This window comes from Rhagoletis pomonella, unplaced genomic scaffold, assembly GCF_013731165.1.
Source record: "Rhagoletis pomonella isolate Grant_MI unplaced genomic scaffold, Rhpom_1.0 Rhpom_scaffold_00004, whole genome shotgun sequence".
Lineage (NCBI taxonomy): Eukaryota > Metazoa > Arthropoda > Insecta > Diptera > Tephritidae > Rhagoletis > Rhagoletis pomonella.
The window spans coordinates 32,316,959-32,340,231 of record NW_023458558.1 but is presented as its reverse complement, the minus strand read 5'-3'; the positions used below and the strand labels follow the sequence as shown (position 1 = coordinate 32,340,231).

Below are 23,273 nucleotides of genomic sequence, written 5' to 3'. Positions count from 1 at the left end.
TCGGGCTAAATTTAACTTTATTTTATGTTTTTTTTACTTTTTCAGTCAACAATAATAGCATTTTTTGGGTTTTAATTTATTCGGTCAACTTTTGATTTTTATTTGTGTATTTTTCAATCATACTATTACCGTTATTTTCAGACTTAATTTTTTATATCATAAGATTTAAGCAGTACCTAAAGGTTTAATATCTCCGTAATTAAAATCAATAATCTCACAAGTCTGGAAGCTAGCTCTACTATAATGTACCATTTGCTTTTTTATTTAAGCTACTAAAATATTTTGGTGAGGTTTCATGAGAATATTGGAAGAGTTTCTGGCATCAAAACTACCATTTTCACATGCGCAAGCACACACTTGAATTGAGCATTATACTGGCTTAAACGGTTGTTGGTTGAAAAACGGGCTAGTTGCACACTCAAAAGAAAGAAAGATTACAACATTGATTTATATGTAAGTATGTATGTGGTTTTGGTTGTTTAATGTTTCAGACTGAAGTCGAAATAAAGACGATTTAAAACAACAAAAACAGTTTGTTTTATTTCAACACGACCCACAGTGTTTCGACTATATGGAGACAGGTAGAAAAAAGTCATGGTGAGGGTTGGTAAAAGAAACCGGTTTGACTTAGAGAGGGAATAGTAAAAGTCATAAGTAACAAATTTTACATTATTTACTCACCCCCCCTTCTTCACGAACGATATATTTCCAAAAAAATACGATGCGCGATACCGACTAATCAGTTTAGTTGCATTTGGCGCTGAACCCATTACAGAAAGTGTTCCCTTTTCAACTGTAATTAATTATCTAAATGTCGTGGATATTCAGGTGAAGGTATTTATCATTTATTTGGTATTTTCCTATTTTCTTACCAAAAAATTTACTTTGAAATGTAGATGCTAAAGATTATTAGTAAAAAAAAAATGTGAGTACCGGTCCGTCAGGTCTTGAAATTAGACTAATATATTAAAGAATTGTATGTAGTTTTCGAATATATAATTGGATCTTTGCGCGCGACTTTGCAAATATATGTAATTTTGGATTTTTAGCTTCTTTTTGAATAATTTAGCGAAAAGAATTGTTGGACAATGAAAAAATCCCACCAGATATTGGGAAAAAAGCGAGTATTGACACCTAAGTCATTTTATTGTATAATCTTTGTTTTCTGAGAGTGGAAAGCAGGAAACAAAAATTACCCAAAATTCCATCACATTTAATGACTGGGCCCACATTTTTTGTGAGTTTTGAACGTTATAGTAATCCAGTCTTCGCCATATTTTATATTTAGGTTTTTCTAATAAAATAAAGACTACAAACTAAATTTCATCGAAATCGGATGAAATTTAATGTTTCCGCCCACAAGAGTAGAGGGCGTGGCAATTATTCCATCTTTACAAAATTTCATAATTCTCTATTTCTAAGTAAAACTAGAGCACATGTCAAGTTTAAGTGAAATCGGTGCAGGTGTACTATTATTTCCACCTGCCTCCATATAGTCGAAACACTGTGCGACCTTGAGCTCAAAAAAATCAACATAATCTTTTATTTATTTTATTTATTTATTTGTTACAGTCATCTGACCAATGCATCCAATGGGCGGTTGGAAAGGACTAGTTTCAAAGCTGCCTCTTACAGACTTCTCTACAGGCAGGTGATCTGAATGGACGAGATCCAGAGTCGCGCTGTTTAATCGGAAGGAAAGGACTAGTTTCCATGCCGAACCTTTCTATTTCACACATTATGAGCGACCTGAATAGACGAAAAACAGAGTAAGCCCGCTAGAAGGGATGGAAAGGACTAGTTTCCATGCCGGACCTTCCTATTTAATATCCAATGTTCTGCAGTGATAAAGTAGCAACCTTTTGAAGGTACCAACGTTTTCACAATTGTTTAAGTGAAACACGGTTGGTTGGTTGGGAGTAAACTGGCAAATTCAACGGAAATTGCACACGGAAATGATGCAACGGAAATGGTGCAAAGTAGATGGTTGGGGCTGGAACAAGTGCTTCTTGAGTGTATGCACATGGTATTGATATAACAAAATCTTGCTAATAAAAGGTTAAAGAATAACACCTAGAAAAAGACCAATGCAAGAATGAAAGTAAAGATGAGCACGTACATAGATAAAGAAAATGATAAAGGCAAAGGTAAAAAAAAACAACGATGCGTAAAGATGAAGTCAAAAATGAAGATCAAAGTACATAAATTTAAACACTTTACTTATATAAGGGCAAAGGTGAAGGGGAATATGTAGAAGAAGAAAATGATAAACAGAAAAGTAAAAACAAAGATAAATGTAAAGAAAAAGATGAGGATGAGGATGCCGATAACAGTAAAGATGAAGATGGAGGAAGAAAGATTAAAATAAAGGTAACTATAGAGAAAAGGATATAGATGGAGACACAGAGACTCATTTTAGAGACTTTCGGGATTCTCGAGACTTATCGATATAACAATCGAGATTTTTATCGGTTTTGTTAGCGATATATTTATCGATATTGTTATTGGTTTTGTTATCGATATTGTTATTGGTTTTGTTATCGATATTGTTATAGATCTTGTTATCGATATGTTTTTAGAATTTCTTTTCGATTTTGTTATCGATACTGTTGTCGATAATTTATCGAACTTGTTATCGATTATTTGTCGATTTTGTTTCCGAGTATTTATCGATTTTCTAAGCGGTTTTTGTTTTCGATTATTTATCGATTTTGTTATCGAAATTTTTATCAAATTTGTCATCGATTTGTATCTGTTTTGTTATCGATATTTTGTTGGATTTTAGTATTGATTTTGTTATCGATAGAGTATAAAGATAAAAATGAAGATAAAGGAAAACAGAATGACATAAATGTAATAAGAACGAACAGGGGTAGAGGTAGGGATATAGATAAAACAAGACAAAAAATATAACCTAAAGCAAAAGCAGATGTATGTATGTAGGTATATTGGTTATGAGACAAAATAGATAAGTAACGTAAGTTTCACTTCTCCAGTGTGGCCCAGGCGCACTTTCTTTTTTAACCGACTTCCAAAAAAGGAGGAGGTTATCAATTCGTCGGAATATATATATGTATATATATATATTTTTTTATGTATGTTACCGCATAACTTTGGACCGCTTCAAAAAAAAAATTTTCGAATTTATTTTGTATGGAAAAAATTTGTAATGCAGTCAGAAAAAAAATCATTAAGAAATCAAGGCGATGTTTTAGCAACTTAAGACTTGCATATTATTACCCTAGAATTTAATCGGTTATTAAACTGCATACTCGAAAAAATTCTAAAAAATCTGAATAAAAAGGTGAAAATTTAGCTGAAAACTTGCAGATTTTTCATAGTTTTTGCACAAAGTTTGAAATCTGGATTTATATGGTGTTTGTTATATAATGAGCTAAACTTTTATGGAAAAATAATAACCATCAAATAAACGAAAGCAAAATAGCCAAAATTTATTAAAATGTTGGTGGCTTAACTAGCTGATCACAAGTATATACATATATATATATATATATTGTTTTTTTAAGTCGGTTTTTTTTTGCTAAAAATTACTCGTTTTTATTTGAGCTGGTAGTTCATTGAAAAATTTTAATCTATATATATAAAATAATAGCAGTTTTAGTTGTTCGGTTGTTAACTTAAAAACTACTACATAGATTTCAGTTAACTTTTCAGAGGTTATACCTTGCATATATGGTCCTATTATAAGCTACCAGAAAACTCGCCAGGTGGCACTGGGGTCGAGTTATTTATAAAAGTCGTATTTATGAACCGATTTCGTTCAAATTCAAAACGTGTGCTACCTCCACATACATATGCGAAAAATAGATCCGATAGGTGGCGCTGGAGTCGAGTTATTAGTAAAAATCGTATTCATGAACTGAATACGTTTACCAAAAATAGACCAGCTATGTGGCGCGGGAGTCGAGTTATTTATAAAAGTCATATTTATGAACTGATTTCGTTGAAATTCAAAGTATAAGCTACATGCATTATGAAAAAAGCATTTGCGAAAAACGGGCCCGATAAAAGCCCTATTTGTGAACTGATTTTGTTAATACAAATTCGAAACGTTTATTACTTTCATGATGAGTTTTTTTTTCATTCTAAATGCATACATAACATACCGTTTTCGTTGTTCGGACTAAACTCAAAAACCAGTCAAATTGCCGGAGGTTATACCTTGCATACATTTATTCCTATTATAGCCCATTAGACAACACGCTGGTGGCGCTGGAGCAGATTCTTGGCCCTTCTATAACGGAAAACGCTCATCTGTGCTCTTTAGTTTCCTTATAAGGACTTTTATTGGATTACATGGTACATCGGACCAATGTTGAAGTTGCAAGATCATAGAAGAATATTACGCACGCTTGGCAGAGATCTCACTAGTGGAAATAAGACCATCGGTAAAACTCATGACATCGAAAGGGATTAGTATTCCATATGGTATCACAGCGCTACTATTCTTGGCCTATGTATGAGGAGGATTATGCTCTTTAGTCGTTTAAATTTAGCTAAAAATATTTACTTTACAGACCGCTTTTACTTTTAAACGTTATTTTTGTATTGACCAACGCAAAAGATCTTATTAGGTAATATGTTGCTCAAATTTCATCCTTTCATCGATATATATATGTACATAGATACTTAATGGTTCTTACTTTTTCAATTATTTCATCTTTAATTTTTAAGCTGTAGCTATCGGAGCTAACGTTAGCTGCTCTAGATATGACCAAAAGCTTTGTCTTTTTCACATTTAATTGAAGTCTGTTTGCGCAAAACCATTTGTACAAACAATCTCTTGCATTTTGATCATTGCATTGGGTAGATTTCTGTCACTGAGGACTAAGAGGGTATGTTCAGCGAACAATTTTACGTTATAATGTTTCAATACTGAGTTTATGTCGTTGATATGGATATTAAAGAGTAGTGGAGCTAACACCGGACCTTGTGGTAGACCAATATCCACTGCTACCTTTGTGGATAGAGATGTGTCAGTCACCGTTTGTTGCTTCCTATCAAATTTTATCTATACCAATATATTCGAGTGTTTTTTAGTATTATTTCCCTGTGGATCATCTCGAAGGCTCTCTTATGGTCCACAAACACCGCCAATATAGTCTTCTTGGAATTAAGGTCTTCTTTCTATTGTGCTAAAACCAAGTTTAGCGCAGTTTCGCATGAGTGATTAGCCCTAAAACCTGATTGCTCCTTAATGAATATTTTATTAGACTCAATATAGTTTATTAGTTGATCTTTTACAACCGTTTCCAAAATTTTTTCTAAACTAGATGTTTGTAAGCGCATCACTCGAAAACTAATGCATGGAATTGAGTGCAGTTTTCACCCATGTATTTCTGGAGGTCTAACTTAAAATATAGAAAGAAAAAATACGAGTTGCGACCTTTTTGAAAATTATGGTTTAAGTAAATTGATAGGATAAAGAAAATATTCCATTATGGCTTTTAAAAGAAAGAGCCTTAAGAAGACTTGCTACCTGTTTCGAAATTTTAATTTAATTTAATTGATAAGATAAACTGAATATTGCAAAATGGCTATCAAACTGAAGTAGCCTCGATACGCTAGTATTTTTTAGACGGTCTGAAACCGGTTTTTCATGGGCGAGAGCGGGGGAGAGAGACTGAGGTAAACTACTACTCTCTTCCCCTCTCGAACGGTTTCAGACGGTCTGTCCAGGTTTAGGAAAGATTACTGCGGAAAATATTTTTGAGGAGGGTTAGTTACCACCTGTTTAAAAAATTGTATTCAATTAAATTGATAAAATACTTAAAATACTACAACACGGGTATCAAACAACACAAAAATACTTTTAAGGCGCAGTGAAGCACGCTGGGTATTTGCTAGTTTTGAATGGAAATTAACGAAATTTTGAATATCGTGAAAATACTAAACAACGAATACTTCTTTGCGTAACTGTATGAATATGCCCTAAGCTTTGTCTTTTAATTAAGACATACATATCCCACACCTAAAGTGCGCTAACTCAAAATTCAATCGGGAAATATAACTGCTTGTAGATCGTACAGAACAAAAACAAATATAACAATAGTTTTTTAGTTAGTAATCATGAAGAAATAAATATTTGTATTCATTGGAGGTAAGTCCTATACTTTGAATTATGCAAAAAAAAATTGTATACATCCTTTTTTTTTGAGTTGATTGCATTTTAGATGATATCGCACACCTTCTCCAAAAAAGGCACAACTCAAAGAAATAATGTGGCCGACTTTTTCTCAAATTAAGGCAAATATTTTTTTTTTTCAGGTTTATATTCACTAACTGCATCAATTGCGATGAGTCTGTACGAACCACAAGCAGTTATGTTTCCGGATCTGGGCTCGAATCGTCACATACGATATCGTACCACTCGTCACATAAAAACACATTTTTCGGATTATAACATAGGTGAACGTACTCTTTGTCCCATTCAGGGCTCGAATCGTAACATCCGTTCACGGATCGAAAACCATACGAAAGAAAATTACGTGATACCGTCAGTCGTATAAGCTAAATGGGGTAAAAAGTACGTTCACGTATGTCATAATCCGAAAACTGTGTTTTTACGTAATTTTCTTTCGTATCGGTTTCGATTCGTGAACGGATGATACGATTCGAGCCTTAATTTTTGAGTTGTGCCTCTTTTGAAGACGGTGTGCGATATGTAGGTACATTCATACATGGTCCCTTACGACATTTACCTCTTTTCCTTGAAGCAAAATACTGTTGTTATGAGGACCACATTTTTGTAATGAGGTGTTGCAGTAGAAGTTTTACTATGTCATTTGGGAGCATGATTTATGTTGTACCATTAAATATTAAATCAATTTTGCTAAAACCTGAAGTTTTTGTCTAATTTATGCCAACAATTTTGATAATGGGCTTTGGAATAACTTTGTTCCTTCTTATATTAGCTAACTTTAGACCATCGTTAGCCAATAACAATAAGAAATGCAATTTTGTTTGTTATTTCATAACTTAAATTCAATTATTTATTGCTTGTAAACAATATTCCACGAAAATGTGTATTATGTATATAAGTATGTATGTATTTTGTTCCGACAAAAAACGGGTATAGATAAAATAACTGATTTTAATTTCAACTGTAAAAAGTATATACACATACATACATATTTAATGTAAGTATAATTCTTTACAAAATGTCTGGAAGTTCAATAGTTTGTAAATTTGTACATAAACCTGTACATAACATCTAATATGTATGAAAAATGTTGGGCGTTAAAAGGCAATTTCACTACCATGAGTTTTCATATAATCTAAGAAGTAATAATTGTAATGCAAAGGCGTTCTCTGTACCTGTATAGTACGTATATTCTAATTTTTCATATTACTACTCTTATCATCTTCATTATCAACATCATCATCTTCATCGTCATCATTACCCAGCACATATTCCACCACCTCGTCGATTGGATAATTGTTCAACAATTCTTTAATGGAGTCATTATGAATTACTACCGTAAATAATAGTTTAACATATTCGCGCATACGCGTTGCATAGTCCAAATCACGATATGTTTCAGCATCTTTCATTAGGTTATAACCACAATTTTCAATGACACGGCACAAAACCTATAAAGGTGGATAATAATGAAATAATATTTTAATCAACTAAATATTGAATTAAACTTACGTTCTCTTCGGTGTTAGTTGGCCAGCCGAATTTTTTCAAAGTTTTGTTGTCAACCAACATATCCAGCAATTTTCCAACGTTCTCTTTAAGTTTCATATCTTCTTCATTCAATTGAATAGGGTCACTGGGCGTTAATGTTTCTGAGGCAATAGCGACTGCCAATGACTCACCTAACGATTTACGTTCCTTTTTAATTATTGGTGATACATCTACCGGACCCACTGTAACCGTTTCGATGGGACCAACACCATCCAATGGTATAACTGTGAATTCTTCGTTTTGAATAACTATCGCACCTTCACTGCTCGCATTAGGAACATTACTGACAATGAACTCCTTCACCACCAAACCCCCTTTATTTCCATCGTCTGTATTATTGTAAATTTCTTTGCTGCTCACACTACCAGCTGCCATAATAGCGGCATTTCCTTCGGTTTCGCTTAGAATCTGAACTTCATTTGACTCTCCACCTTCTATTTTGTAAACATTTTCGCTATTTTGGACTGTTTTGTTTTCCTTAGGTTTTTCGTTAACGAAATCTTCAGGATCCACTTCGTGTACTTTGAGAATATGAAATTGCAAATCTTTTACGGTTTTGAAGTCCTCACCGCAGACGGCACACTCAGTGCGAGGGCGTCGTGTCGATTTGCGAGAGCTTGACTTGTGTGGCTTAGTTTTCGCTAGAAGATGAAACATATTATTATTTTGAAATTAAAGATTTTTGAAATTAACCAATCGAAAGAAACTTACCTTTGTGAACATAATTTGCCATGTGTTCTTCTAGCTGAGACTGATCCGAAAATGTTTTGTTACACTCGTAGCATTTTTTCGTGTGAATTTTTCTATGCTTTTCGAGCCTGTTACAATTTTTCAAGTATTAAATGCATATACAATTCATTTGAATTTCACTAAGTAAACTCACTGGTTATTCGTTTTAAATTTTTGGTCGCAATCTGAGCATTCGAAAGGAAAAATATGAGTTCGTGCGTGATTTCGTAATTGAGATGCTTGAATAAAACTTTTATCACACTCCGGGCAGCTGTGTGGCCGTTCACCTGTATGCCGCTTCATATGACGATTTAAAACTTCTTTAACGGCAAACGATTGATTGCACTGCAAAATATAATTTGTTACCAAAGTACCCAACGGATCGGATCGTAAATTTAAGGCATGTACAACCCTGCGACTTACGAAACAAGAATTATTTCAGAATTAATCTATATAAATCTAATAAGGCACAAAATATTTTAATTTATAAAGGTCTATAACTATTTAATGAATTGCCTAGTAATATAAAGAATAATAGAAACATTATTGTTATTTAGAGGATTGATAATAGATTACATTAAAGAAACAACATTTTAACCCACAATAAGCTATAAGATAAAATTGAAACTATGTATGTATCGCAAAAATGTACCTGAAAGTTTAAAATAGCTAATGCTAAATAAAGAACAATAATAATAATAATAATAATAATTAGATGGACGTAAGGTTATTTATTATTTTTAAAATATTTTGGAAGGTTTACACCCACTTACCACAGAACAAGTGTAGGGCTTCTCACCAGTGTGGTAGCGCCGATGTTTTTTCAGTGCAATTAGCGAAGGAAATTTCTTTTCACATAGGTCACAATCGAAAGGTCGCTCTCCGGTGTGCGTTCGTGTGTGTATACTTCAGGTGTGAAACAATATTACTCAATACTATTTTTAATGATTTTGAAAAGTTGTATTACTTACTTTAATGTAGATAAACTATAAAAGCAATTTTTGCATTGTGGGCATCTATATTCGGGTTTCTTGGTCACATGTGTACCCAAATGCTGGCGAAGATGTGCACGTAAATTGTCCAAACGAAAGAAAGATTTATCACATACTTTACATTTCATAGTATCGGTGCCATCGGCTGAGCAAGAGGAATACTTCTGATGGCGTTTGAGGTGATACGCCCGAGTAAAGTCCTTTCCACATATTTTACAAGCGAAAGGCTTTCCACGATTTTTATGCTGTTCTTCGTGTAATTTTAACAAATTTGCACTGCGCAATTTCGCATTACAAATCGAGCAAGGATAGTCATTGAATTCAGAATGTGTTATAAATATATGACGCTCATAGCTCACTTGCGATTTGAACGATTTTGGGCAATCGGGGCAGTTTATATGTCCTAGCTAATATAGTAAAAAATTATAATTAATCAGCACGCGTGCTAAAATATAAGGCTTCTTGATTATTCCAATACATACGTGAAATGTGTCATAACTTTCGCCGCAGCAAAAACATACATCTTTGTTCTCCATTGTAATAGCATCTTTTTCGATCTTGTCAAGGTTTTTTAGCATTTCATTTTTTCGCAAATGATATCCACAGTCATACCGACAGAATTCCATATGATTTTTTAGCCCCTAAATTAAAAAAATTAAATTAAAATGCGATAATTAAACTGTTTGGGTTGATTACAATAAAAAAATATACAAACACATACACTTGCATGTATACTTACACTGAAACGTCGAAAAGTTTTGTAGCATTTGCCGCATACATGCTCCACCATCTCGCTTTTTCCGTCAGTGTCTTCAGGTTCATCATCGCTAATTTGTAACTCTTCAGCAGCTTCACCTGCAGCACTTGTTACATCTTTTTGCTTTTCGGTCTGATCCGACAGTACGAAAGCTATTGTCTCCACACCCTCAACACTTCCTTCTTCTTTAATAGTTTTCAGCACATAATGATCCATATCTGAATTATTCGCTGGAGTAGCATCGCTATTTGATATAGAAAGTTTGACATGCTTAGGGGATGTACTTGATTCGGAACTATTTGGTTTCGCACGTTTAGCAGCGCGTTGATTTAAGATTTTCACAGCGCTGCTGGGTTCTTTGACCGTCGGGCTAGATTTTTTGATAGTATCACCCATATTGTCTGAAATAAAAATTAAAAAAAAAAACATATGTGTGCATATTTATATGTAAGTACGTACATATACAAATACGATTAATGGATATTTTCATATAATAAACACGAGTTTTTACTATCAACCTTATATTCAAAGCGTACTAACTAAAAATACATAGGTATATTAGGGCTGTTAAGGATATTGGTCAAATGATACAAACATTGCATTTGGTCACAGAAACCAAGGTTGTGAAAAATTGCTCGCGCCATTTTTCCCTAAAATGGAATTAATAACGGGAGAATAAATTCCGATAACTAAACAAAACTGGACGCAAATATTAGAATTAATGTATGGTAGATACAACTATAATTTTCCGAAATGCGGAATAATCTTGCCGTACTAGTTGATCCTTAAAATGGTGTGGCTGCGCTCTTATATATGTATATTTACTTTTTTCAAATTCCCTTTTCCATAAATTTCTGCTAATTTTGTTATCGAAATCCTGGTTAAGATGGAATAACATTCGCTTGATCCATTGTCTGCAAGTTTAGTCGAGGGATTAAATCAGTAGGCGTAAAGACACAATTTTCAAGGAAATTTAGTAATTCGTACCAATTTTCAAATAAAATGCTGTAAATTAAGTGCTTCTTTGTATGTTAGAAAACTTAGTTTAATAAAACAAAAGAATGTAATATATATTGTAGAGATCAATGTTTTTGCATTTTTAGAAGTAATATTCATTTTTATATAAGAACCAAAAAAGTTCGCAACTAAAGAACTTGACTTTCTATTAATTTTATTAATCACAATATATGTATGTATGAACATATGTATGTATGTATGTCAGTGCATAATTTATTTAAATATAGAATAAGGAATTTTTTTTTTCTTTGTGTAGTGATGAATCAAATTAATAGAAAGCCAAATTTATCTTTGTGGAGTGATGAATATAATGAATGGAAAGTCAAGTTTTTTATTTGAGAACTTTTTTTATTGAAGATTTCAACTATTTAGATGCTGCAATTGTTTTTTCTTTCAATTGATCAAATTTATTATTACATATATAATGATAAGTACATTTCATACGCGTTCTTCAAAAACGATTTAATTCAAAATTTGTGGTTTTTCATGGGCTAAATTTATTCACCGCCCTTATTGTATTTTCTTATAATTTGCTGAAAAAATATAAATTACTTAAAGACTCCCTTGCCCATATGATTAACATGTGCTCCGGGGGACTGAGCTTATACGCTTTAGAAGAACGGGTACAATATGTAAGTATGAATAATAGGTAAGTAGATAGAAGAATTTAAATTTCTTGCAACTAAAAAATTTAACCTATTTATTGTAAGATATTTTGCCACACAAGGACGAGTGAGATCTCTCTTTTTTTAACCTTATTATAAGAGACAACTGATTCCAATAACCTGCTTAGAACACAAAAATCGTTACCAATTTTTAGGCACTGTATGTATTTAAAAAACTATTGAACGTCCGATACGAAAAAGTGCCAACGTCAGCAACGCCTAGAAGCAGTATAGCACACTATAAATAAATAAAATTTCGATGGAAGCAAACTAATCTTGAGGCGCAAGAGCCATGGCCGTGTCGCGTATATATAAAATTGGACGAACGCACACACTCTGACACACATGTGTTAACATCGGTAGCAAAACGAATGCAACAAGTCTTTATCCAAACTTTGAATTTCAAAGCCCTATATTTGCACATCCAGAAGTTGCGAGAAAGCGACCACCATTGGGAATGCAATAAATAAGTTACTCTGCCTATTTTGTTAAAATGATTTGCATATTTTTTATGTTACTGCAAATATTCATACATTTTCCTCGAGGTTAAACTGCAAATAATTATTTATTTGTAGATAAGCGCTCAAATTCCTTCGCTATCGGCTCTCAATGTTACTTCCAATACTTCACACCGCATTATAATAAGTCTAATTTTAATACAAATTGATTACGATGCACTTCTTGCAAATATTTATCTCAGATTTACAATAAATCCTAATTTATTTGCATAGTTTTTCGTACAATTTTACAGAATTTACCTAATTTTATGCTTTAAAAACGAATTCCACAACTTTCCATGAAATGCAATAGCGGCGTTGCCATACTTTGACGCCATTGATTTTTCTGAAAAATAAAATCTATTACAATTAAAAGGTATGAACTAAACAGCTGCACTAATGCATTTATTTGCAGAAGATCCCTCAAGGTTTCAAGCACAGTATACCAGTGGAAAAGGTTTTTGTTGTTGTGGCTGTTAATTTGGTCCCCATAAAGGACCTGAGGGTTTCGAGCAACTGTTTGGCCGCATTCAGGGTGCTGTGCAGCAAAATAACGTGGTGAAAATTTTTAACATCGGTTAAATGGCGAGAGAAATATTGTTATGTGGTTTATAAGTTAACATGCACGTAAAAAAATACTTTATACTTCAATACAACTAATTTGCGGTATTTTTAAAATTCGAAGTGATCTTAAAAATATTTGTTATGAAATATGTACTTTATGAGCTATATGAAAACTATGTTATATGCAAATATATATTCCGATTTACTTTAAATAACTGGTGTAAAATGTTATTTATATGGATCTAATTTTAATAATAATATTTATTACCTTCACCTACATTACTTTTAATGCATGTTTTCACGAGTAGTTGCAGTTTTCTTCAATTGTCTCTAGCAGACTATACCCGTTAAAACTAAATAATTTCACAATTTCTACCCTATTATAGGTTTATATTTTAATAAAATGGGATCAATTACTGAAGATTATATAAACTCCGATCAAATTATAGTACTGAATACTTGTGGAACAATTATTTAAATTAAATGATCAATAGTGAACGCACTCGGAGTATATTTTGGAACACGGAGCGAACTATGCATATTAAGACTAAATAATTTCTCATAAGCTTATGTTTTAATATAATATGATTAATTACTGAAGAATATATTAACTCCGATCAAACTATAGCATTAATAGTTTGACAAACTATAGGAGTGTTCGCTATGCAAAAAATTTGTACAAGTTGGTACCAATTGTTCGTGTTCGTTTAGCCAAAAACCCAGTAAAACTTGCAAAGAGAGAGCACAATTCTGACATTTCATTTGGAGGGGAAGTTGCAAATTCGTGCTGGGAAAATTTTTGCCAGTAAGAATTTGCAAGCAGGATTGTGGCACACGGTTGCATTTTTGTCAACATTCATTTGAATCAACGAGTTCGTTAAATTCAAAAATGAACTATCTTGTTGCATTTGGTTTTATTCAATACCGATTTGAGCTGTCGCACAGTGGTATCAAAAAAAAGCTATCAATGGGTAGGTTCAGAAGGCGCAGCAGTTGAGCGCAACCGCCGCTAAAAAAAATCAGTGATCGTTATGCGTTTTCTGAACGACTTCATACATTAGCTGTCAAATTCAATTCTCAAAGGTACACACCAACATGTTGTCTCAAATGATCAGAAAAATATTAGGATCATCTACCACGCAACTATTCAGTTGATCAGAAGTACGCGACAACGCGTTCAGAAGGTGCAATCGCACCAGTTACTGAGCTGTTGCGCCTTCTGAACGTGCCCAATGAAAATGCGTTTCTCTTGAAATCTAGTTAAATCTACGTTATTTTTTATAAATAAGGCCGTAAACATTTCTTAACATCGTCAATTTCCATATTCTATTTTTACACTTTCAATTTCACTGACCAGCGCCGCAAACGTGGTTTTTATCCGCATCCCGATCATTGCCAAAAAAAACACAGCAAAGAGTTTTGGTTAGTAATAATTTAGGTGGCAATTGTTTTATTTTCTGAAAGCTGGTATCACCGACTGCTTCTTCTTCAGTGTGCCATAAAATTTCGTCTGGCAAAGTGGATGTTTGTGCGTTTTCGCGATTAGTGCTATTTTAATTGAAATGTGTAAAATATTTCTAAATAAATGTTAACCGAAGTTATCAGTGCAATTGATAAGAAAATTAGTAAGCACCTGAGTAATATAACAACGTTTCAAGCAAATTGCTCTGACCATTAACACTACATATATATGTATAGTACATATGATGGTGTGGGCGCTGATGCAGTGGAATTGAAGCGACTGCTGTAGTTATTTTTCGAGAATACCCAAAGGAAAGGAAGAAAGAAGGTATGTACATTCATACGTAGTATATAAGTGGAATGAGATCTCTTCGTATATCTTCTCATGTGTTAGTACGTACTGGTGTTGTGCAGTGCGTGTACAGAAGAAAATAATTAAAAAAATTGAAATTCTTTATGAGCTTGAATCAAAACTACTTTGTAGTTGCTAAATTTAATCTAATTATAAAGGATAAAAAGCAGGTTGAAAACGTGGAAAGAATAAACTGCTCAATAGTGAGGTAGTTATATATGTATTGTGAAAAATCAATACAACCCCTGGTACTTCACCACCACCCTCTGGCAATTACATCTTGGCTTGTAGGATTCAGATTAAGTGTGTATACAGAGATAAGGAAAAACGGATTCTGTGAGTACATAAAAAAAGTAACTAAAATTCAAATGGTGAGGCACAATTAATAATTTAAAATTTAACTTTTTGCAATAGAAAAACCAACCGTATATTTGCGAGTCAATTGACTGAAATTAATGAATTAAGCACTTTAATAATGCCTAAAATGGTATTGGTCCTGATACGTTGTTCGCATGAGGCGATTTTCCAAGCAATTTTAGTTGAATCAAAAGTTGGGTGCACCCCAACTTTATTGTAAGCCATTAGTTGAAAGGCCGTTCACACCAGGCGATTTCTGCTTTCAACTAAAAGTTGCCTATAAAATCGCCTCATGCGAACACCATATAAGATGTCAACGTGCAAACCTACTTATTACATGTACATAAATCCATAAATATTGTAAGGGAGTAACCGATGACATTTAAAAAACCGTACATACTGGGTTTATAATCATGTCCAGTTATATCTTTCTATATATTTGGTGTAGTATATGTAAGCTTATCAACATACCTACATATACATATATGTATGTATGCATATACATATAAAGTAGGTGCAATCCCGTATTCCTCGGACTAAAACTAGTACAACTGTCAAAAAATAAAAATTCGCTCAGAACTGTTAAACTATAATTAAATGGGCCATAAAACTGCGTACTCAACAGGATTTGAACACTTCTGAGAAAAAAGTTAGAAATTTAGGTGGAAATTTGTTGCATTCTATTGTAGTCTTTTACAAAATTTAAAACTTGAGTTTATATGGTTTCTCTTTAGAGAATGAACTGTATCCTAATTGAAAATTCTTAAAAATGAGTAATTAAACATAAGTGAAAAATAATATCACTTTGAAATGGGAGTGCTATAGATATGACCAATACTGTACATATATCTATGTATGTGAATATGTACATATGCATGTATAAACGTGCATAAAGTACCAACGGGTTCCAAAAAAAAAATATGTGTCCGTCCATATGTTTTACATACTGATACAGCTGCTCACCCTCATTGGTGTGGACAGAATCGTTCATATGAAGCGAACTTGGTTGGATCGTTGTATGCTTATTTTACGGTTTTTTTTTATAATCTTCTGCATTTGGTTATATGAAAATATGTACATATGTATATTAGACCGCATTATCAAAAAAAGTTGCGATTTTTCCGCCGGGATTACAAAATGAATTATATTTTAAGACTACCAAAATATTTCGGAAAAACATTAAGATTTACGTGAACTGTACTGATTGGAAATATCTTCAAAAATAGAGTTTTTAATGAATAAAAATAGTTTCTTAAAGGATTTTGTGGTAAAAATCTCCTCAAATGACTGTTTAAGCTTTAAAAATCTACATAAAATTGTACAAACCTTTTTTCAACGGAATCATAATAATGACATATTTGATGCACTTTTTAAATTTTTTCAAAGATTTGTTTAAGAAAAACTTGAATAACTGGGCAAAAATTATATCGATATAAACTTGTGAGGTATCTGTGGAAAAATATTTTCTGACCCTTTTTATTTCTTTGCAAAAAAACTCATTCACGTCCCAATTTTTCTTTATAAAATACCAACACATCTTAATTCAACATAAAATGAGGCTCGTTTGTCTTACCTTTCTCTTTCATGCTTTTAATGAGCTTATTTGCAAAGAGATAAAAAGGGTTAGAAAACTCCTTTCCAACGATACCTTATAAGTCTGAATCGGTAAAGTTTAGGCTGAGTTATTCAAGATTTTTTATAAACCAGTTTGAAAAAAAGTTCAAAAACTGCATCACCAATCTCTTTATTGTGATACCGTCGATTTTTTTTTAGATATTTTTATGCAAATTTTTTAAGCGTAAGCTGTATTGTCATCTAAGGTGATTATTTTTCCAAAAAAATACATAAAAAACTGTTTTTATTCACAAAAAACTCACATTTTTGGAAGTATTTTAAAATCGGTCTAGCTCACGTAAATCTTAATATTTTTCCGAAATATTTCGGTTAGTCTTACAGCCGATTTCTCAGTTGATAAATAACTATAGGTTAATAAATAATTAGTAAATCAATAGTTAACTGTCCAATGGTGGCGAATTAAGTATGAGTTAAACATCTATTAAGTACACTGAAAACTGACCAGAAGAGATAATCTTTTGGTTATAATTAAACATCCATTGAGCAATAATGTTAAAATATAAGTTGCGATCCCGTACGAGTCGGACTAGTCAGAATCAGTCAGATTTTACTGGAAATCGATCCCGTACTCGGTTCTCTGACTATTGAGAGGACAAAAAAGAGAGTAAATACGGTTCTCTCTCTGTCAGAAGTTACCAGTTTTAGTCCGAGAATTTGTTCCTGGTAAATTCTGGTAAATGTGTCAAACGATCAGCTGTGTTTGGCAACCAAATTTTAAACAAAAGAAAAGTGCACTCTGCTAATTCATGTTGAAAAGAGTTTAATTACTTGTTTAAGTGGATTCTAATGAATTTGAAAGTATTTTTGGTTATTTACATGTGGGAGCTGAGTGTGTTTACATACAAAATAAGCAAAAATTTACAACCAAAATTTGAAGGTTATGTTGAAGTTGACAGAAGTTACCATTTTTTACTAGAAAGCGATCCCGTACTTTTCAATGTTACTCTCTCGCTCTGAGCGAATTTTCATTTTTTGACGGTTTTACTAGTCCGAGTCCGAGGAATACGGGATTTCACCTAAAATAGACTTTATAATTCCCGTGGAAAAACAGTACCGTTTTTTTTTTTTGTTTTGTATGTGGAATGATGCAGTCTAATGTATATACATACATATATATTTTCATACATACTTATGTATGTATTAAAACGTATTTATTTACATACATAAATATGTACTCTAAATGTACATACAATAAATATAGTTTCATATGTACTACATGTATTAGAGGTTTACGCCGACAGGCTTTGCGGCGGCGGCGTGGTCAACGTCAAATAGAATCAGCGGCGGCGGTGAAAACACCGGCGTCACTGCCCATACAGTAGATTCCAAAGAGCCATGATATTACTAATCTTATCATGTCATCTCGTCAGCGTTTGCCATTCGCCATGCCAATTGAGATTATAATTCTATTAAATTCATTCTCGAATTAGTTTTAAATTTGAATATTGTTTCTTTCTACTTGAATTAAAATGTTGAGTGCCTGACGCAGGAGGATGGGTGAAAAGAGGGGGTTCTGAGGTATATACATATCGTCGTTCTGCAAAATCGCATAACTGAAATTTTTTGCCAAAAATTGGATTTTCTTGCACAAACTTTTGGCTAAAGCCTCATCTATCCATTCGTCCTGAAATATGCTAGCCATAAATGCGATTGCTTTATGAAAAAAGAGAATAATTTTGAATTATGAGTGGTTTTACACTCAAGAAAATAAAATATGCAACCTCACATTATCTTGATACGCGGTTATGCATTTTGTTGATACGCGGCTTTGTACTTTAAACGACGATATATGTATATATGGGTATCTATGTTCTCTACAGATCCGTATGTACTATTTAAATTTAAAGAAATAGAAAAATTGAAAAGAGTAAGTTATGGGAGTAATTTATGTCGCTATTAATAAATTTTTGTAATAATCGTATCTACCGTTATGTTAAGTTACGGAGTATTTACGATTTTTTGCGGATTGTAGTTTGAAAACAAGTGTGGTCTACTTTTTTCCAACAGTTTTACCCATCAACTCCCACCAGATCGGGCATTTTTCACCCACTGTTTAAAAAATTTGCTTATAGATGGTTAAAATTTCCAATAGAATATTAACCGCCAATTTTTTTTTTAACAATAACCGAATGTAATACTAATTTTCACGAAAAAGAGGGAACCCTGTATAGAAAGCATTGCGATGCGATGGAGCAAAACCCTCTTATGAATGCTAGCCCAATTTTCACACAGCCACACCTAGTACTTGTGTACGTCTGTGCGACCCCAGAATAAAATACCTTAGGAATGTTAAAATTTGCTTTTTATTAAAAATCTTTTTAAAAAATAGGGCTCTTCTGTTAAAACTGCTTTAAGCGCTAAAGTTTTGATGTGTAATAAATTTTTTGTTATTGTAGTATATAACAAAAAAAATATTGATTAAGTACTGCGAAAAAAAATCATCAGATTACCAGTGTTCGACCCAAGGCACATTGAACAGGTAGTATCAGTAGAGCAGCTGATTTGATTTATTTTCAAATGAAGTGGTCTCGAAAATGTCAAATATTTAAATTTTTCTCACAAAAATTCTACATTGTTAAAATCTATTTGTACCAGTGGTAAACTATACAATAAAAATATAAATATACAATAAAAAACCTTTGATTAAGTACACTTTAATATATTACACATTTTTATTAAGCAGCCTTAGATTTACCAATAATTAGTGTTACATTTTTTGAGTATTAATTAAAAGTAAAAATAAATACATAGTAAATACTTCAAGCTTTCGATCATAAATTTAAATAGTAAATATGCAAAAAAATTATTTTAGTTAAAAATAAAATAAATACTTAAGTTCATTTTCGAGTGAACTTATATAAAAATAAAACTTTTCATTAAATTAAATTAAATTCAGTTATTAAATATTCCAAATTTTTGTCTATAGTTTGGTTAAGTATCTTAATCGTATAATTGAAAAAAGTCAAAAATAATTGAAAATCATCGAAAATAACAAAATTATCTTGTAAATAAAATTAATGCATTAATAAACAACTTTTAATTTAGTGTTAAACATTAATCACTAAAAAGGTGTTAATATTGGTATTTAATCATTAAACGGTAATCCAAAACACATGCTATAATTAATAATCATTATGATTATTAATCATTATTTATTCAATTGAATATGCACTCGCTTTATACCCAAATAAAAGCTATAATATTTTGTGTACTTTATTGTTTTAAACTGTCCAAGTCAAATAAAACCGGGCGTGAAGAAATCGTTTTGTACTTGGTACAAGTCTGGTCATTTTCGAACTAGTTCAGTTTCAGTCAGAAAATTCTAGTTGTAAACTAGTATTTTGGAACGTTCGCCCAACTCAGCTGCACAACCGCTGATTACTGGGCCTTGTAAAGGCCGGATTAATGCTTCGGAAAGCAAACAGATTTACTAAGAAAGAAAGGGGCATAAATTTAAATTTTTTCCTATTTAAATTTATTTTACTTCTGTTTTTGTTTGAATTTCACATTACACACTTTGATTTAGAAGCCAAAAATCAGAACAATTTTTGACATATTCGATACTAGAAGCAACAACAAAATACATGCAAATGTGGTTTTTTATCTAATCCTACTTCCTTTTTATATACCTTGGTTCGACCCTAAAAGCATAAACAGACGGCTGCGTTGATCCGGATCAACTCGAGAATTAACTGCAGTTGATCCGGACTAAGTCTGTTTAAGCTTTTATTTAACTGTAATAAGCACTTTCGATCGAAAAACGAGTTTCCTATGTTTTTTCTGAGTTACACGAATTTTGCGTGAGGAATGTCAAAAAAACGGCGGCGGCGGCGCCGTGGCTCGGCGGCGTATACCTCTAACATGTATACGTACTAAGTAATAAACACATACATACATACTTAACTTACGGTTTTTAACTTTTTCTTTTAAACCATTACTTTATAGTTTTCATTATTTCCTTTTACTTTTTCCTTTTACTTTTCCCCTTATGTAATTACAAATGGAACTAAAAATTAAATGGGCCGAATCATATTAATACACCGGTTTATTTGCAAGACTATAAAGTAGTGTATGCTATCTTCGTTTGCTATTGATAAAATGCAGTTAAATTTTCGCGCATTCCACGGCAATTGACACCAGATTCAACAATAACTTTGTGAAATTAATTTAAGCTAATTTATTCGGCCAGAACGACCCAGATTTAATGCATTTGTAATTCCAGTAGCATTATATAAAAACTATGTGATGACCTTTTTTGACGTTACAACAACAACAAGCCAATTCGAATTTCCGATGAACTAGAAATTAGAAACTTCAAACTTAGCTTAGAACCCGATGCTAATACAATATGAAAGATGAATCAATCTGATAGGTGGCGCAGGAGTTGAGATGTTTGGAAACCCCTTGTTTATGGTCCGATTTGTTCGAAAATTTTGAAAGTGTATTACTTAACTTCACAGAAACCTAGCCGTTAGGTGGTGAGTGCGTGGATTTTTGATAACTATTCGCAAATTCAAAAGAGAGAACTTACGGGAACACTTCTACTTATGTATCTGAATATATTTTAGATATATAGAAGATATGTATGTAAAAACTGTCGTTTGTCCACCGGTTAAAATTACGATTAAGGATTATGTACGGTGTAAATGTTGTTGCTAGTGTTTTTGTTCTCGTTGTTGATGTGCTCCGTTGCATATAAATGCGGGTCGTAAATACTTATGTAAGTAAATATTCATGTACGCAAACCTCATGATCATATCTATATGCATACATACATATATCAAAAATGATAGAACCGTACCTATAGGTATGTATATGTATACTTCATATTCTATATATACTTACTATATACTTACTAAGTATTTATGTACTCACCCAGTCATGAAGTTTTGACTCCATGCCATGACCGTGGTCCTACAACCTACCTTACGTATAATTCTGACTTCTATATTTGCGCAGTGCACATATGTATGCATGTATGTATGTATATTTCCATGTATGTATGTATTTATGTATGTATTAACTTTTTGCCGGTACTTATGGACATATTCTCTTTCAATAATTAATTGGTGAACTGAGTCATGCGTTCATGAGGAGGCATTCATACAAACCGCTAAACTTACGTAGAGTATGCTTACATTGTTGTTTTTGTAAGAATGGAATTTGCAAACATTTGCATAAATGTACATACCGGCATACATACCTACATTCGTTTGTACATATCACCAGAGAACTTAGATAGATAGAGAAGGTGCAAATTTTTGGAACGTAAAATTGTTTGGCTGAAAAATAAATCCATGGAATATCACCACAGCGCGATTAACATTTCAACAAGAGTTAACAGAGAAAAATGTAAATTTGTGTTATGATAATGTTATATTTGTTGCAAGTGTCTGGCTATGTGTTGCTAGGTTGCATGTGAATGCAGAAACGTATTCATGTATATTTTTTTAATAAAATTAAATAAATTAATATAGTTAAATTATATTAAATGTACTTTTATATTAGTTAGAATTGCTGATTTACATTTATGCATGACCATTTGTTAAATATAATTTATTCAGTAGTTAATGTTGCTAAAAACTTAAAAAGCATCTGTTCAAGTTCGCTTCTTGTACGAGTATTATATCATGTAAATAGTAAAAATGCATGTTAGTTAAAAAAATGATAAAATTGGTTTTTTCACATACTCACTTTAAAGATGGACGCATTAACAAAAAAATGTATAAAGCAATGTGTTTGTTAACTTCAAAATTAATTTTCGAAGATATTGGCCAGGGAATGCTTTAACTCCAAAACGTAGATTTGTTATCTAATAAATAGGTGAAAGCTATGCAAATATGCAAACTCATTGGTGATTTGCCGTCGGCATTTGGGTCGCAAAAATCGTTTTTTTTTTTTTTAACGATTCTTATTGTAGTTGCTACACTATTTTCAATGCAACAAATCCCAGTTTTCTAACTGCCTTAGTTTTTTCACAAACTCACTTTAAAGATGGACGCATTAACAAAAAAATTTACAAAGCAATGCACTTGTTAACTTCAAAGTTGTTTTTGACTTTTACTGCAATACTCGTAGATATTATTTGTAAATAATAGTTCTGGAGTCAAATGCAAATCCATTTCCCAGGCATGCGCATATGGATACTTGTAGTACATACAGATGCGATCAACTAATTAGCAACGAAATTCAAAATGATATTGTTTGCAAATTATGTTTATTTATTTATTTTTAATAATTTCCTTTAAAACATAATTCAATCTATAACAGAAACCACAATAATAAAAGTTTAAAAGCTTGCACAAATTGCAAAATAATAAATCAAACTTCAAAAAATTGTTATAAAAATTTCAAAATTTTTAATTAGAATATTTAGAAAATTTTCGGGTATGCAGTATTGTAGTCCATTCAATTATAGTATATGAAAGTCCAAGCTTCTAGTCGTTAAAAATTACCGTTCATTTTTTAGAATTTTTTTGTGGAGGGTTGTTCGCATTTTCTTCCATATAACACATGAACAAAATTTTTTTTTT

At 32.2% G+C, this 23,273-nt stretch overlaps 2 protein-coding genes across 5 annotated transcripts in view; one reads left to right on the top strand and one right to left on the bottom strand.

Annotated features, from left to right (window-relative positions):
• Positions 1-6,450: 6,450 nt before the first annotated feature.
• On the bottom strand, positions 6,451-12,705 carry LOC118737468 (protein suppressor of hairy wing). Of its 3 annotated transcripts, XM_036467977.1 has the most exons (10): positions 12,633-12,652; positions 12,408-12,521; positions 10,175-10,593; positions 9,918-10,076; positions 9,415-9,842; positions 9,217-9,349; positions 8,598-8,788; positions 8,426-8,532; positions 7,676-8,355; positions 6,451-7,614 (listed from the first exon to the last, which is right to left on the bottom strand). In XM_036467977.1, the coding sequence occupies exons 3-10, from the start codon at positions 10,586-10,588 to the stop codon at positions 7,357-7,359; spliced, it is 2,370 nt and encodes a 789-aa protein (XP_036323870.1). In that variant the 5' UTR covers positions 10,589-10,593; positions 12,408-12,521; positions 12,633-12,652; the 3' UTR covers positions 6,451-7,356. The 3 variants fall into 3 exon arrangements, with proteins under 3 accessions (XP_036323870.1, XP_036323869.1, XP_036323868.1); XM_036467976.1 differs by lacking the exon at positions 12,408-12,521 and having other exon boundaries at positions 12,633-12,705; XM_036467975.1 differs by having other exon boundaries at positions 12,408-12,683.
• Positions 12,706-14,440: 1,735 nt separating this feature from the next.
• LOC118737466 overlaps positions 14,441-23,273 on the top strand; it is a 53,448-nt gene continuing 44,615 nt past the window's right edge. The window contains exon 1 of one of the 2 annotated variants that reach the window (XM_036467973.1): positions 14,441-14,724. The gene's annotated coding sequence lies outside the window, so the exon portion shown is untranslated. Of the gene's footprint in view, positions 14,725-14,804; positions 15,085-23,273 lie in introns of those variants that run through there. The other variant, XM_036467974.1, reaches the window with a different exon arrangement.